The following is a 16,852-nucleotide window of genomic DNA, read 5'->3' as shown; positions in this document are numbered from 1 at the left end:
TCCTTCACAAACACCAGTTCGGGATACCTTGACGTAATATAATTTAATGTACTTTTTTATTATGTTTAATAACAACAAATGTAATATATTTGCTTACTCTTTGTATTTTTGTGTCAATATGGTACAAGATTATCCTATTTAAATCAATGTGATAAATGAGTTAGGTCAAAAGTAATCTAAAAGTAATCCAAAAGTAGTCTGATTATATTACCTAAAATGTGTAATGTAATGGATTACGTTACTAACTACAATTTTTGTCAAGTAATTTGGAATAAGTAACTGATTACAATTTGTAAGTAATCTACCCAGCTCTGGTTGCTGGGGTATTCTGACTGGCTGTGAGGATATGAAAGTCAATATGAAAGTCCCATTTAAAGTATATAACAATCAGAGCTGGGTAATAACTGATTACATGTAATTTGGATTATGTAATCAGATTCCAAAAAAATAAGTGCTTGTAATTAGATTAAATTACATTTAAAATACTCATAATCAGACTATAGTTACTTTTTATGGATTACATGATTACATATTATTTATTTTAGTTTTGTAGACATTCACACAAAGACTAGTCACTAGTCAGAAAGAACTGCACACTGTTTTTCTCCTTTATTTAGAAAAAGTTAAAAGTGGCAACGTTTTGGTCAAAGACTTTCGTCAGACGTGTGCAGATATTTTTTGTATAATTTGATGTACCCTTTGATCTTGCACCTGGCCAAGATGCTTTGGATGTGCGTATTTTGACCTTTCTTTATACAGTGCCTTGCAAAAGTATTCATACCCCTTCATTTTTTTCACGTTTTGTTGCAGAATTATGTTTAACTGCTTTAAATTACTTATTTTTTTCCACATTAATCTACAGTCGTGGCCAAAAGTTTTGAGAATGACACAAATATTAGTTTTCACAAAGTTTGCTGCTAAACTGCTTTGTTTCAGTTGTTTCTGTGATGTACTGAAATATAATTACAAGCACTTCATACGTTTCAAAGGCTTTTATCGACAATTAAATTATATTTATGCAAAGAACCAGTATTTGCAGTGTTGGCCCTTCTTTTTCAGGACCTCTGCAATTCGACCGGGCATGCTCTCAATCAACTTCTGGGCCAAATCCTGACTGATAGCAACCCATTCTTTCATAATCACTTCTTGGAGTTTGTCAGAATTAGTGGGTTTTTGTTTGTCCACCCGCCTCTTGAGGACTGACCACAAGTTCTCAATGGGATTAAGATCTGGGCAGTTTCCAGGCCATGGACCCAAAATTTCAACATTTTGGTCCCCGAGCCACTTAGTTATCACTTTTGCCTTATGGCACGGTGCTCCATCGTGCTGGAAAATGCATTGTTCTTCACCAAACTGTTGTTGGATTGTTGGAAGAAGTTGCTGTTGGAGGGTGTTTTGGTACCATTCTTTATTCATGGCTGTGTTTTTGAGGAAAATTGAGAGTGAGCCCACTCCCTTGGATGAGAAGCAACCCCACACATGAATGGTCTCAGGATGCTTTACTGTTGGCATGACACAGGACTAATGGTAGCGCTCACCTTTTCTTCTCCGGACAAGCCTTTTTCCAGATGCCCCAAACAATCGGAAAGAATCGGAGAATATGACTTTGCTCCAGTCCTCAGCAGTCCATTCGCCATACTTTTTGCAGAAGATCAATCTGTCCCTGATGTTTTTTTGGAGAGAAGTGGCTTCTTTGCTGCCCTTCTTGACACCAGGCCATCTTCCAAAAGTCTTGGCCTCACTGTGTGTGCAGATGCGCTCACACCTGCCTGCTGCCATTCCTGAGCAAGCTCTGCACTGGTGGCACTCCGATCCCGCAGCTGAATCCTCTTTAGGAGACGATCCTGGCGCTTGCTGGACTTTCTTGGACGCCCTGAAGCCTTCTTAACAAGAATTGAACCTCTTTCCTTGAAGTTCTTGATGATCCTATAAATTGTTGATTTAGGTGCAATCTTAGTAGCCACAATATCCTTGTCTGTGAAGCCATTTTTATGCAACGCAATGATGGCTGCATGCGTTTCTTTGCAGGTCACCATGGTTAACAATGGAAGAACAATGATTTCAAGCATCACCCTCCTTTTAACATGTCGAGTCTGCCATTATAACCCAATCAGCCTGACATAATGATCTCCAGCCTTGTGCTCGTCAACACTCTCACCTGAGTTAACAAGACGATTACTGAAATGATCTCAGCAGGTCATTTGATGAAGGCAATGAAATGCAGTGGAAAGTTTTCTTCGGGATTAAGTTAATTTTCTTGGCAAAGAAGGACTATGCAATTCATCTGATCACTCTTCATAACATTCTGGAGTATATGCAAATTGCTATTATAAAAACTTAAGCAGCAACTTTTCCAATTTCCAATATTTATGTAATTCTCAAAACTTTTGGCCACGACTGTACATCTCATACACCATAATGACAAAGCAAAAACAGGTTTGTAACAACTTTGAAAATTTATTAGAAATAAAAAACTGAAAAGATCCCGTTGCATAAATATTCATACCCTTTTCTGGGACACTCAAAATTTAGCTCAGGAGCATTCATATTGCTTCTAGATGTTACTACATTTCGAGTGGAGTTAAACTGTGGCAAATTCATTTGAATGAGTATGATTTAGAAAGGCACACACCTCTCAGAAAAGGTCTAACAGCTGAAAATGCATATCAGAGCAATAACCAAGTCCTGAGGTCAAGATAACTGCCTATAGAGCTCAGTGACAGACTTGCGTTAAGGCAATGATCTAGGGAAGAGTTCAGAAAAAAATCTGCTGCATTGAAGGTTCACAGAAGCATGTAGCCTCCATTATCCATAATGGAAGACGATTGGAACAACTAGGACTTTAGAAAATGTCTACCAGCCCCATCCAAGCTGACGGAGCTTGAGAGGTGAAAAGGTGAGGCAAAGAATGGCAGATAATTGCCAAATACAGATGTGCAAAGCTTGTCACATCATACCCAAAAAGACTTGAGGCTGTAAAGGTGCTTCAACTATGTACTGAGTTAAGGGTATGAATACTTATGCAATGTACTTATTTCAGTGTTTTATTTTTGATAAATTTGTAAAATTTGCAAATCTGTTTTTTGCTTTGTCATTATTATGGTGTATGGAGTGTAAATTGATGTGGGGAAAACTAATTTAAAGCAGTTTAACATAATGCTGCAACAAAAAAAAATTTGAAAAAATGAAGGGGTATTAATACTTTTGCAAGGCACTGTTTATACACAGCATTTGTCCACTGGATTTACAAAAAAATTATTTTGGGTGTTTTACCATTGCATCATCCACTGATGAACACATTAATGTTTATTTTGTATTTTCACTCAGTATGTTATTTAACCATGTGTTTCTGTCGTCATGTAATCAGAGCTGGGTAGATTACTTACAAATTGTAATTCGTTACTGATTCCAAATTACATGACAAAAACTGTAGTTAGTAACGTAATCCATTACATTACACATTTTAAACAGATAACTTTTAGATTACTTTTGACTTAACTCATCACATTGATTTAAATAGGAGAATTTCGTACCATGTTGACAAATATTAACAACATGAAGTGCTATAAACATATTACATCAAGGTTTTACAAACTGGTGTTTGTGAAGGAACGGCAGGGGTTTCTGAGTTTAATGAAAAGCTAATAATTAATTAAATGTTTATCACTATAAAATCAAAATAAAAACACACTAAAAAAAAGGAAATATTTTATTCGTTTACCTGCATGTCATGTGACCATAAACAACATCAGACAACCAATGAAAATGCAAATGTGATAGTAAATATATTAGGTGAAAGAGGATCAGATGACTAAAACGTTTGCGAATGTGCATTTTAATGTCCTTAAAGACAAAGAAGTGTTAATCCAAATAAAAATGCATTCATTAGCAGTTGATGCAATGTTGAAACCTGAAAATGATTTTAGTAAATCAGTGATCAAATGCTATGTTGACACCTGAATAATGACTGATCTTTGTGTGAATGTCCACAAAACTGGAAGACTTTAATGTATGAAAGCAATAGACTGTTTTATCAAGGAAAAATTCAAAAAATAGGGGGAATCAATAAATGAATAATTTATTGCCATTGTGTAAATAACATGTAATGCTATTGTGCATTCTGAAACTTTATTATCTGAACCCCTTTCAACTAATTTACTTGAAGTACCCCTGAGATTTTAAAATAAATATTTAATCACATTTGCATGTGCTCTGATTTTGGTTAGTGGTCACAAGACATACAGGTGAACAAAGAATTTTGTCAGAAGTGTGGAACAGTTTCATTTCAATTCATTTTTAAAATGGCTAACTTTAATTTTAAATTTAAGATTAATGATTAGCTTTTCATTAATCTCACAAACCCCCTGCAGTACCTTTACAAACCTCAGTTTTTGAAATCTAATTGTAACGTATCTGGTCTTCCCTGTCATCATGAACTCTTGCACCACACTTCATGGACTACAATCCCCATAAGCCACTGCACTAATCACTGCACACATCTGTTCCTCATTTCCCACTGATCTGATTGCTGCAAACACCTGTTTCACATTTACTGACTGCATTTAAGCCACTCTCACACACAGCCACCTTGCGAAGTCTAATTGTTCCCATGGTCATTATTCTAAGCGTGTTTCTCTGGATTGGATTGCCTGTGTATGACTCTGGACTGTGTACCCCGTTTTTGATTCCTGCTGCCTGCCATTTGCGACCACTGCTTGATTATTGAACTGTTTCCCGGATTACCTACGTTGTTCCTGTTTCCTGGCGTTTACTCCTGCTTGTTGACTATTCTAATAAAGCCTTGCAAATGGATCCGCACGTCTCTGACTCCTCCTTGTGACAGAAGACTTCGCCACACCCGGATCCAGCGGCTTTATTCAACCACCAGCATCACAACATGGACCCAGTCGACCAACTTCTGCTCCTCCGACAGGAAGATCTTCCCATTGAGGATTATGTACTACAGTTTCGTAGGTTATCACTTCAAGTACCTTTGTATGATGAAGTATGGCTGAGGGACTTATTCCGCTTTGGACTCAATGAACCCATTAAATCGCTGTTGCCTGGAGGGGAATTTAAGTGTCCGGTGGAGGACTTTATGAATTATGCGTTGGTGTTATGCGGCTCTCCGCTTACTGTGAGAGTTCTAGAAGAGCCACAGCACAAGAGGTCTGCTAGCCCAGAACCACAGCAGCTACACTTTACCACGGGGTGGCAAAGGCTAATTTCTAGCGTGGAGGACCCACCGCTGCTGTCGGTTCGAGCAGCTGGTCTCCCAACCAGCCCTCTAGTGACTGCCCCGCCAGAGCGCCCTCCAGTGACTGCGCCGCCAGAGCGCCCTCCAGTGACTGCGCCGCCAGAGCGCCCTCCAGTGACTGCGCCGCCAGAGCGTCCTCCAGTGACTGCGCCGCCAGAGCGCCCTCCAGTGACCGCTCGCTCAGAGCCTGCTCTTCCAGAGTCTCCGCTGGAGACGCCCAGCCCTCCTGAATCTCCGCTGGGGTCGTCCAGTTCTCCAGAGCCCGCTCCTCAAGAGCGTCGTCCAGAGCCCGCTTCACAAGAGCGTCGTCCAGAGCCCGCTTCACAAGAGCTCCGCTCCACTCCGCTGGTTCAGCCCTGCCTTCCAGACACTCCGCTGGTTCCGCCCAGCCTTCCAGACACTCCGCTGGTTCAGCCCTGCCTTCCAGAGACTCCGCTGGTTCCGCCCAGTCTTCCAGAGACTCCGCTGGTTCTGCCAAGCCTTCCAGAGACTCCGCTGGTTCCGCCCAGCCTTCCAGAGACTCCGCTGGTTCCGCCCAGCCTTCCAGAGACTCCGCTGGTTCAGCCCAGCCTTCCAGAGACTCCGCTGGTTCAGCCCAGCCTTCCAGAGACTCCGCTGGTTCAGCCCTGCCTTCCAGAGACTCCGCTGGTTCAGCCCTGCCTTCCAGAGACTCCGCTGGTTCCGCCCAGCCTTCCAGAGACTCCGCTGGTTCAGCCCTGCATTCCAGAGCCTCCGCTGGTTCCGCCCAGCTTTCCAGAGACTCCGCTGGTTACATCCAGTCGTCCTGAGATTCCTGTCTGCCCGGTTCTGGTCACGGAGCTCAAGCATGGACTGTTCCCACCCACCCTCCCTGCTGCTCCAGTCCTGCCACCTCTGTCTCCTGACAGTCCCTCTACTCACCCCCATCCCACCTTCGTGGCAGAGGACTTGCCGTGGGACTGCCAGTCGCCATCGGTGTCCAGACTGAAGGACCCCTCACCATCACCTCCAGTCTCAGAGTCCTGGACTCCACCTCGGTCCTCCGACCCTGCGGCTCCACCCCGGCTCTGTGCTCCCTCGTCTCCGTTGTCGGCCGTCGGCCCAACAGCTCCTCCGGGCTCCATCGTCTCTCCGGCTCCGCCCCGGTCAGTCGTCACCCCACCTTCGCCTCTGGACTCTACTCCTCCGGCTGCGCCTCGTCACTCCGTCCTGCCGGCTCTGTGGACCTCCTCCCTCCCGTGGGCACAGCCTCGATCCTCTGTCACTCCGGCTCCGCTGCGTACCTCCGGACCTCCATCTCCGCCGGGGTCGCCAGAGCCTTGGGTTCCGCCTTGGCCCTCCGGATCCTCTGTGTCGCCCAGGACCATCGACTCTCCGGTTCCGCCTCGGGCTCCACCGGCTCTACCTCCGTCGGTCGGCCCCATGCAGGAGCCAACCCTTCCTCCTCCATGGCTTCTCCCTCCGTCGGCTCCGCCTCATTTCGTGGTTCCAGTACCACTACATGGACCTGGCCCTCCATCCCTCCCCCTGTTCCGCCTCCGCTCCACCACCCTCAAGATGGTTAAGGTGGTTAGAGCGTCTGGAAGCCGCTCCTTGCGGAGGGGCTATGTAACGTATCTGGTCTTCCCTGTCATCATGAACTCTTGCACCACACTTCATGGACTACAATCCCCATAAGCCACTGCACTAATCACTGCACACATCTGTTCCTCATTTCCCACTGATCTGATTGCTGCAAACACCTGTTTCACATTTACTGACTGCATTTAAGCCACTCTCACACACAGCCACCTTGCGAAGTCTAATTGTTCCCATGGTCATTATTCTAAGCGTGTTTCTCTGGATTGGATTGCCTGTGTATGACTCTGGACTGTGTACCCCGTTTTTGATTCCTGCTGCCTGCCATTTGCGACCACTGCTTGATTATTGAACTGTTTCCCGGATTACCTACGTTGTTCCTGTTTCCTGGCGTTTACTCCTGCTTGTTGACTATTCTAATAAAGCCTTGCAAATGGATCCGCACGTCTCTGACTCCTCCTTGTGACACTAATGTAATGTTTAATGCACGTTATGCCGATTATTACACTGAATGGACCTACGTTTTATATCAATATGGCATTTAAAATCAATGCGTTAAGTTGGGTCCAAAGTAATGTAAAAGTAGTCAGATTAAGAAAAGTGTAGTGTAATACATATTTGTAATGTAATTGGAAATCAGTAACAGATTATAATTAAGTAATATGCCCAGATATGATGACCATTGTCACCTGCCAAATTGGGTAATAAAGTCATAGCACAAATCAGAAGTATTAATTGAGGCTAACGGTGTTTGATAAATGAAAATTGAGGGGGAATAAATAGAAACACAGCATAATATTATACAAGACATTAATAGTTTTAATTTGATTCAGATTTACAGTACATTTAAATACAGTGCTTCAATACTAAAGTATATTATAGCTGTATGCCACTTAAATTATTATTTTTTTTTTTTACATTTTATTTTATGAAAACTGTAAAAATTACAAGGCGTATTTCTTCTCCAAAGACACTTCAGTTGTATCATTCAGTCAACTGTATGCGGCGCAGATTTTCCTTCACTCGTACAAATTCTGGAACATTTTTCTCATCCTCCAAGCGCCTCTGTTCCTCCATCTCATACTGTGGAGAAATATTTGCAACTTTAAACTAAGAAATATAGGAAATACAGAAATCCACTCAAATTGCATCGCCACAGTGATTCAGTTCATCCAAGACAAAATGTCTCGCCTTACATCTGGCAAAACTCTTGACCTCCATTTCAGTAATGAGGAACATTAAGTGGACAGAGATTGGTCAGTACCTCCTGCATTTTCTGCTGCCTCTTACGGAGCTCTTGTTCCAGGTCAGAAGGAGGTCGGAGGGCAAGTTCCTGCTCTCTGTGCAGGTCAAGTCTCCTCTGCTGTAAAACACGCTGCAATTCTGGTTTCTCCTCCAACAACAGGCCTCTGAGAAACAAAAAAAGGGCACAGCTTGTATGGATAGGTGCAGGTTAGTGAAGATTTGTCATTTAGACTTTGTAAAGTATTTGGGTTCCTTGTGTGTGTTCCATCATTTGCAAAGTAAACCTCTTTTAGATGTTGCTCTTCACCTCTTGTGGCCGAGCAGAAGCTCCTTATGGAGATTCTGGCGACTGGGACATTCGCCGGGTGAGCCATTCAGTTTCCTGAGCTGAATGAACTCGTCTCCACTGTCTGAGCTCTGCGGGGACACAGGAGGATGACACACATAATTCTCTGAAAAGACAAAGAGGGGAAACGTTTAAACCAATGAACTCCAGCAAATCGTCAGTTATGACACAACATGTTTATGAGAAGCAAACTGTAAGATGTATAAACCTATGTCTACAGGTTTACACATATTATATGATGCAATGTAGTCAGTGTCTGTACCTTTTCTGTGATGTCTGAATCCTGGCCGCTGGAGAGAAAGTTAACAAAAAAAAAAAAAGAAAAAGATTAATGAAGTAAATCACTTCTGCCAAATGAATGGGTTCCTTCTTAATACATTTAGCATGCCATTTAAAATGGAGTAACAGTGCCAGAATGTCCACCTGCTGATGAAAGCACAGAATCAAATCAGCTCAGTGAACCAAGATGCCACATGCTCTGCCTCCTAATGCGTGTTGGCTTGATTTACTGACACAGAAGAACGAAGCAAAGACGGCCATTTATAGCTCAACACTGAGGCGTTCTTAAGTTTTGACCTTATGACCTCTGAAACACAGGCTCTGAAATCATATGACGAGGAAAGACGCTCAAAATTGGACTTCCTTAGTAAGCATTAAATATTAGATACAAACATGAATATATTTGCAAAATTGCTACGATCACCAATATTAAATAAACTACTATATCTACCAATAACTATGTATTTTACATTTAAATACATTTTGTATATTAAATTTATATAAAAAGACACATACACAGACTTTAGCACAAACCCACAGTCAAAAAACAATATTTGGTTACACATCAATCATGTGAATCCTTGTTCTGGCTGTTTAAATCAAGTTGTTGTTTTTAAATGCCAAATGCTTTAATCCAAAATCAACTTGCATTGTACTCGAGGGACACACATTATAGCTCTTTATGCACTCCATGTGAACCTTAAGAATTTGGCATTGCCAGCACTATACTATTTGAGCTACAGGAACGCTTCAGGAACCTAGACGAGTTCACCTCTTAATGAGACATTAATCTTTTGGGCATCCTGCCCACAACATGTTTATAACCAAGACTGGGATAAACCAGCTTACTCTGGTCCTACAGTGCCACGCTCAGGAGCCATTTGTGTGTCAGCCACACCAAACACACCCCTGGCCTTTTTTCTTCTTTTTCTCCAAACTGATGCTTTATGATTACATAAAATTGCCATGGGTGTACACAATGTACAAAGATATAAAAAATATTAATTATATATAAACCACCAAATAAATATTGAAAGGCCTTGCTATTTCACAATCTTAAATACTAAATAACGCAGTTTTTTGACAGCTTTTTTGTTTGTACTCGCCTTACTAGTGTCTACTCTATGTACTTTTACCACAAAAGTACTTGAGAAAAACCCACACACGTCCTGTCTCCACACTCCTGAAACAACATGGCATCAAACTACTGACTGAAATGAATGACTCATGCAAGTTATGATAACCATATTGTGCAATAGTTTGTTACAGGGTCATATGAAAACTACTTAGCTACTGGAACTGACGCCATTAAGTGGCAGGAAATTTTAACTTTAGTTTAAAAATTAAGTCCACCGTTAATTCAACAGTGAACGACTTCATAAAAACGCTGAGACCAGCAGTGATAGCAGCTTCTGTATGGTTCTAGTTTCGTGGACATTTACCTTAACTTTAAATAAATGAAAGAACAAACAAACAATTTTAAATGTCGTTCCTCATTAAGTGAAACATGGAACAGTAACTGGATTAAAAAAATAACAACAACAACAACATTTAATTCCCATATCTGCAGCATATGTAGACATAAAGTGTGCTACTGCTAAACTCAGTTACTACCTTTGAAAGAGAGTGACTTTATTAAACAACAGAAATTATTCTTTTAGGAATAATCAAATAATCTCTGACAACATATTTGTTCAAACAACACTCACCTCCACGCATACGGTTGATTGCTTTTTTGCCGTGTTGAGGTCCAGCATTGTGCGGCTAGTATCGAGACTGTGGCTTTCGGTCAGCGTTTGCTCTGTTTATGTTCATTGATGCTTGTTGCAGACATTACGCTGAAGCTCATTACGCCGTTCCAGATTAACCTGAACCTATACGAGGCACGTAGGATACCAGATTAACTAATTACCCTAGACATCAGTGCTGCTGATTTTAACTGTCGTCCTTCCTTGGAAATATCAAGTCTTGATCTCTTTATTTTTTTTCTCAGTAAAACAACTGGAAAACACAGACAGACTTGTGTTTTTGCTTGTTAAATAAGCAAATGGATAGTTAAAAGGTTGTTTATTGAACCAAAAGATTCAGTGTTCTATCGATTTGTAGTTTTACTTTCTGTTTATTCCTCTGTATTTAAGTTACAAAATAGATTTAATTGATGTATTGAAACATTAATCATTAATTTATAAGAATTATAATTGTATAATTGATCAAAAATAAATACGTTATCTTAATGTCACTGTTGCCAACCACAAGAGGGCAGTGTGATTTTTAGGCTTGCTTAAACCCTTCCCATGATTCCAAAGTGCTACTTATTGACTACTACCAGGATGTGAGGTCATTGCGTGAATGTCGTTGCGTGTGTGTGGAGTGAGTATGAGAGAGTGGTTGTTTGTTTGTGTGCATGTGTGTATGTGTGTGTGAATGAGATTATTTTAAAAATCTACACCATGATCTTATTTGATCTGGTCCGGGTTGTTGCCCTGCTCGGATATGGAGATGATAATAACCGACTCGCGAGCTTTTGTAGCGATGATCGTGAGGCTTATTCACAACTCAGGGCATCCACAGTTGAAACTGTGGTAAGAAATGATGAATCGATCAGATATACTAGAACAGGCAGGATGTTGGATTTCGGTCCGATATGCCTTGCTTGTTCACTGAGTATAACAGCGATTCTGATCTCACCGTAACTTCTATCAGTGAGTCCTTGAAGTCAGTGAGCACCACGGAGCTGCATGCCACATTTATTGCAAAGTTAATCCGTTTACAGAAGAGACCACACCGGCATATTTACGTTTCTTTTATTCTCGTTTATTTCAACCTTGTACGTGGTATTGCTGATACCCATTGTTGAACAAACCAACTGGAAATACGGGTGGTCATCTTAACTTGTATTGTTACGTAGAGTAAAAGCCGCCATCATGCTTTCGAGAGTAACCTCGGTTTGTAGAGGCGGTGTGATGAGACTCTGTAGGGGGGAAACAGTCTGGTTAAATTCTGTAATACACTTTTTTTTTTTTTTAAGGAAAAGTATTTTTCTTTTGGGATAAGTATTAAATCCCACCTATGGACCCTTTAATACTGTATATAGACGCCTTCTGGGTGTCGACCCACACTCTAATTCCTTTGTTTTCGGTCTCACCCATTGAGTCCTCCAATTCTTTGTTTTTCAGTGTCCTGTGTGAAAAATCACGACAATGACTGTGAGTTTGAGCCTTACTGAGCCTTCAAGTTAAATAACACTCTACACTAAGATTTAGGTTTTTTTGTAAGAAAAAAAACTTCTGCTCACCAAGCCTTCATTCATTGATCCAAAGCACAGTACAAACGTTGAAGTTGTCACTGTTTAAAGTAACTGTTTTCTGTCTGAATATATTTTAAATTGTATTTTATTCTGTGCTTTCAAAGTAGAATTTTTTGCTGCTCAAAAAAAAAAGTTGAAAACGGTAGAATATTTTCAGGTTTCGCTGATGAATAGAATGCTCATTTATCTAAAATGGAAGTCTTTTGTAACATTATAAATGTCTTTGTCAACGCGTTTGATCAATTTAAAGGATCCTTGGTAAATTAAAATATTAATTTCTATAATTTAATAGTAAGTAAAAGTATACTGACTCAAGTATACTGGTTTTGAATGGTATAATGTGACAAAAGATTTTAATTTCAGATAAATGCTGATCTTCGGATCTTTCTACTCATCAAAGAATCCTAAAGAAAGGCACTCAATTGTTTTAAATATTGATAATAATATTAGCATATTAGAATGATTTCTGAAGGATCATGTGACACTGAAGACTGGAGTAATGATGCTCAAAACTAAGCTTTGATCGCAGAAATAAAATGCATTTTAAAATATATTTAAATAGAAAGCAGTTATTTTAAATAGTAAAAATATTTCACAGTATGACTGCTTTTGCTTCATTTTGGATTAAATAAATGCATGCTTGGTGAGCAGAAGAGACTTATTAAAAAAATCCTTCTGTCCAAAACCTTTGACTGGTAGTGTATGTTGTCCAGTTTGTCTTTGTTTTTGTGTCTTTTATTATAATGAAGTACCAATAAAAAAATTGTAAAGATGTAAAGTACTGTTTTAATTAATCATTATATATCAATATTGGCCCCTGTTCAATATAAGTTATTTAGAGGCCTAACCCGTTATCCAACGCAACAGTTTCCTTCTGCGTCACGATTTGAGTTTTGTCTCGAAACAATCCAAGATGATGATCGTATGTTGATTTTAGATGAATGTCCAGACTGTCCTTTGGTGCCTTGAAACAACATTATAGCAGTCAGTGCTTTGCAAAAACACAACGCTTTGAATCAGAACACGTTTCCGTTTTGATTTAAAGTTACCTTAGGTTACCTACATTTATTTTTAAGTAGTAATCAGCAAATACAAGCCCACCTTCGAGGTAAAATCAACTCACTGTAGTATCATAATGAAAGACATTTCGACGAGAGCTGGCCTGTGTTGTCGTGTTATGAAGTCTCCTCCAGGGTTCATCATCTTGTGCGAGATGGGTTGGCTTGTCATATGGCAGTTTCTGAAAACGCAAGGTAAAAAGTGAAAAACGTGTAGTCTTAATATATGAAAATGTAGGCTGTATTTAACAATCAGGCTTACGAGCTAGATAAGTAAATAGAAACGGGTAGGCGGTTATGAAGTTTAAAGTTCATAATTTTGACTTACCTGAATTTCCTTACTTCCTGTTAATGTATAGTCATTTTCATATCGCGGGAATGGAAAAGGATCTCGTTCTTGTGGCATAATTTTACAATAAAGGTATCCAAATAAGTCTTGTGGAATGTAACAGATCGATGGTTTGGGATCTTTACTTGCACTTTGTTGTCCCTCCTACCGTTGCCTAGAAACCAGCTGTAAGCGTCAGGTCTGTCCACACAGGGAGACACAGATTATATAAGGTTACAAACAAGTGCTTTTAGTGTAAACCTTTATATCAATTAGCTATTAACTTAATTAACTTTTAAGTTAATTAAGTAGCTGTTAACTGGGTTTCCCCAGAATTTGCTGCTACGTATGAGTTTCCCATTTTACTCAGCCGTGTTCTTGGGTCATTGTTCCTTATAAAACTAAGGGAGTACTATTAATGTTGTCTTTTTTTTGTTATTGAGTCTTAACAAATTTTAGTGTCTTGACATGTGGCTATACAAGACGGACACGTTTGCATTTGGAGCTCCATCCCAAAGAGACCGACCAATAGGAAAGCTGAGCGCATTACACGTTTAGTATGTGCAAACAGTGTCTGGATAAAAGCACAGCACGTCTGTTACTGTCACACGCCTTTCTTGAAGGTAACATATCTTTTGGAAACAGAAATGTTTTTAAGCCATGTGGTTTTCATTGTTGGAACGCAAAGACTTTCTGTTATATTTTTGCTTCACTTATTTTTAACGGAGGCAACGGAATTACCCAGCTGCAAAGAGGTAGGGTGCTACTTTACTGTGCGTTATACAGTTTTTCTGAGACCGCAACGTGAGGTGCTACAGTAGTCTTCTGAAATATCGTAATATCTGTTTATTATATGTTGTTTATTACAGATAGATGCTACTGGCTTAACCCACATTAAAAGAATAACACATTTGCGAGCTAATGCAGCTGTTGGTGAATTATTGTTTATTATAAACATCCAACATTATCAAACATGACTAGGCCAGTGCTTTCTATAAAAAATGTCATGTAAGGTACATAAAAATTAATGGAAAACTAGATTACATGCTGAGAATCTTATTGGGAATCCTGAAGTGAAGCTTGTGTATCACATGATGCCACTTTAAAAATAAGAAACCATACAAAATTTGAAACCAACCAGGAAGGAAAAAGAAACCTGACAGTTCATACAGCAAATAAGGGATGTGGCCTGGATGTTTTCTTAGTTAATAAAAAGCTCACATGCATCAGTATCAGCTTTCTGTTGATATACACTACCAGTCAAAAGTTTTTGAACAGTAAGATATTTAATGTTTTTTAAAGCAGTCTCTTATTTGATCCAAAGTACAGCAAAAGTAGTAATATTGTGAAATATTTTTACTATTTAAAATATCTGCTTTCTATTTGAGTATATTTTGAAATGTAATTTATTCCTGTGATCAAAACTACATTTTCAGCATCATTACTCCTGTCTGCAGTGTCACACGATCTTTCAGAAATAATTCTAGGGTGCTGATTTGCTGTTCAAGAAACATTTATTATTATTATGAATATTTAAGACTGTTGAGTAGGCTACGTGTCAGGATTCTTTGGTGAAAAGAAAGATCCAAAGATTAGCATTTATCTGAAATAAAAAAACTTTAACATTATGCACTATACCATTCAAAAGCTTGGAGTCAGTATAATTTAGAAATTATAGAAATGAATACTTTTATTTAGCAAGGATGCTTTAAATTGATCAAAAGTTGATAAAGACATTTAGAATGTTACAAAATATTTCTATTTCAGATAAATGCTGTTCTTCTCTTTATATTCAAATAAAACCTGAAATTGTACTCAGCTGTTTTTAACAATAATAATATAAAAAATTTTGAGCAGCAAATCAGAATATTAGAATAATTTCTGAAGGATCATGTGACTGGAGTAATGATGCTAAAAATTCAGATGTGAAATTACAAGAATAAATTACATTTTAAAATATATTCAAAAAGAAAACAATTATTTTAAATAGTGCAAATATTTCAAAATTTTACTGTTTCTGCTGTACTTTGGATCAAATAAATGCAGTCTTGCTGAGCCGAAGAGACTTCTTTAAAAGCATTAAAAATCTTACTGTTCAAAAACTTTTGACTGGTAGTGAATGCTGACTAAAGAAACTGTGTGTTTTAGCTGTCTGTCCTCTTTTCTCTGGGTGACACACTTGCCTTATCATGTCAAGATAAGCTTGTCCGTTGGCTTTAGAGAGCTGTGTGAAAGGAGCATCTGCTGTTAGGACAGGAGTCAGGACATCAAACGGCTGCCCTGTGTTGGGGCACCTGAACTATAATTTTTATTGCAAGTACAATTGAAAATAGACCTAGCCATTGACCTTGAGGTAGGAAAAACAGCCCATGTTTTCTGTGGGAGTGAGAGATTCATAAATTAATCTGACCCCTAAGAGACGCCATAGAAACAAATGTCATTCTGTTCTGTTGCCTTGGTTTCGTCATTTATATGGATGTGGGGATTATGATGTGTACTGTTTGTTCAAAACAACTCGTCTTTCTTTCTTTCTTTCTTTCTTTTTCTTTCTTTCTTTTTCTTTCTTTCTTTCTTTCTTTCTTTCTTTCTTTCTTTCTTTCTTTCTTTCTTTCTTTCTTTCTTTCTTTCTTTCTTTCTCCCTAAACGTAACTAATGTCGCTGCACTAACACAAAGCACTTAGGAAGCGTGGCCACTCGTCATGTCGAGGTCTTGTTAACTATTAATCTTGTTTCATTCCACATGGGTCATTCTGATTTGCTGTGTGAAAGTGAAGTGTCTGCTGTTACCTCAGGTGTCATTCAGTCAGGTTAATTTAGGTTCATTTCTTGCCAGCTGCCAACTTTACAAACCACTTTGAGTCTAAATAGTTGTTTAATTTAAACCACACATTTAAGCATATTAAGTAAACAGATTATGATGTCATTAGTTAAATTAAGATAACCTGGTAAACAGGATGTTTGGGAAAGTTAAAGAGATGTAAAGATGTTAATATATAGTCAAGATTTTATTTCATCAGACTGTCCCACTTTTGCATAATGGTGAGTCAATAATACCTGCTAAAGACAGTTTGTTTAGACAAGGATAGGAAGACTTCCTTGAAGTCGATCGCCAGTGGGTGGATCCACCTACAGTGCAAATATTGATCTGACACTGTATTTTAAAAGGAGATGTAATCCAGAGGAACATTAAACACAAGGTGCTGGTAACCACAATTTTGTATAATGTCTGTGAAGCACAAAATGGCAAGTTTTGCACCCAGCTATCAATTGTACACTTGAAAAAACTTTAAGCCTTTCAAGCTTTTTATAGCTTTGATTAATAGTAATAGTTTTAAAATGAATGGCATTTTAATCCAGTTGTTGTATATTTCATTATTTTGCAGTCTGATTACCATTTTGAGTACACAGACTGTGATGTTTTGGGCTCTCGATGGAGAGTGGCAATACCCAACAAGCCAGAGACCTGCACTGGTCT

At 39.2% G+C, this 16,852-nt stretch overlaps 2 protein-coding genes and 1 non-coding gene across 3 annotated transcripts; 1 reads left to right on the top strand and 2 right to left on the bottom strand.

Moving 5' to 3' along the window:
- Positions 1-7,712: 7,712 nt before the first annotated feature.
- On the bottom strand, positions 7,713-10,533 carry LOC141287535 (protein FAM107B). Its single transcript, XM_073819697.1, is given in 6 exon segments — positions 7,713-7,897; positions 8,079-8,223; positions 8,367-8,511; positions 8,668-8,695; positions 10,394-10,485; positions 10,488-10,533. Coding segments are annotated over 6 exon segments (555 nt in total). The 3' UTR covers positions 7,713-7,798.
- Positions 10,534-10,975: 442 nt separating this feature from the next.
- Positions 10,976-11,371, top strand: LOC141287825 (small Cajal body-specific RNA 2). The gene has a single exon (XR_012339549.1).
- Positions 11,372-11,476: 105 nt separating this feature from the next.
- cfap276 (cilia and flagella associated protein 276) lies at positions 11,477-13,510 on the bottom strand. Its single transcript, XM_073819922.1, has 5 exons — positions 13,378-13,510; positions 13,115-13,231; positions 12,840-12,955; positions 11,752-11,864; positions 11,477-11,655 (listed from the first exon to the last, which is right to left on the bottom strand). The coding sequence occupies exons 1-5, from the start codon at positions 13,453-13,455 to the stop codon at positions 11,585-11,587; spliced, it is 495 nt and encodes a 164-aa protein (XP_073676023.1). The 5' UTR covers positions 13,456-13,510; the 3' UTR covers positions 11,477-11,584.
- Between the last annotated feature and the right edge of the window lie 3,342 nt (positions 13,511-16,852).

The sequence above is a fragment of the Garra rufa genome, chromosome 15, assembly GCF_049309525.1.
Source record: "Garra rufa chromosome 15, GarRuf1.0, whole genome shotgun sequence".
NCBI lineage: Eukaryota > Metazoa > Chordata > Actinopteri > Cypriniformes > Cyprinidae > Garra > Garra rufa.
The sequence above is the reverse complement of the archived record's forward strand: the minus strand, read 5'-3'. Positions and strand labels throughout refer to the sequence as shown.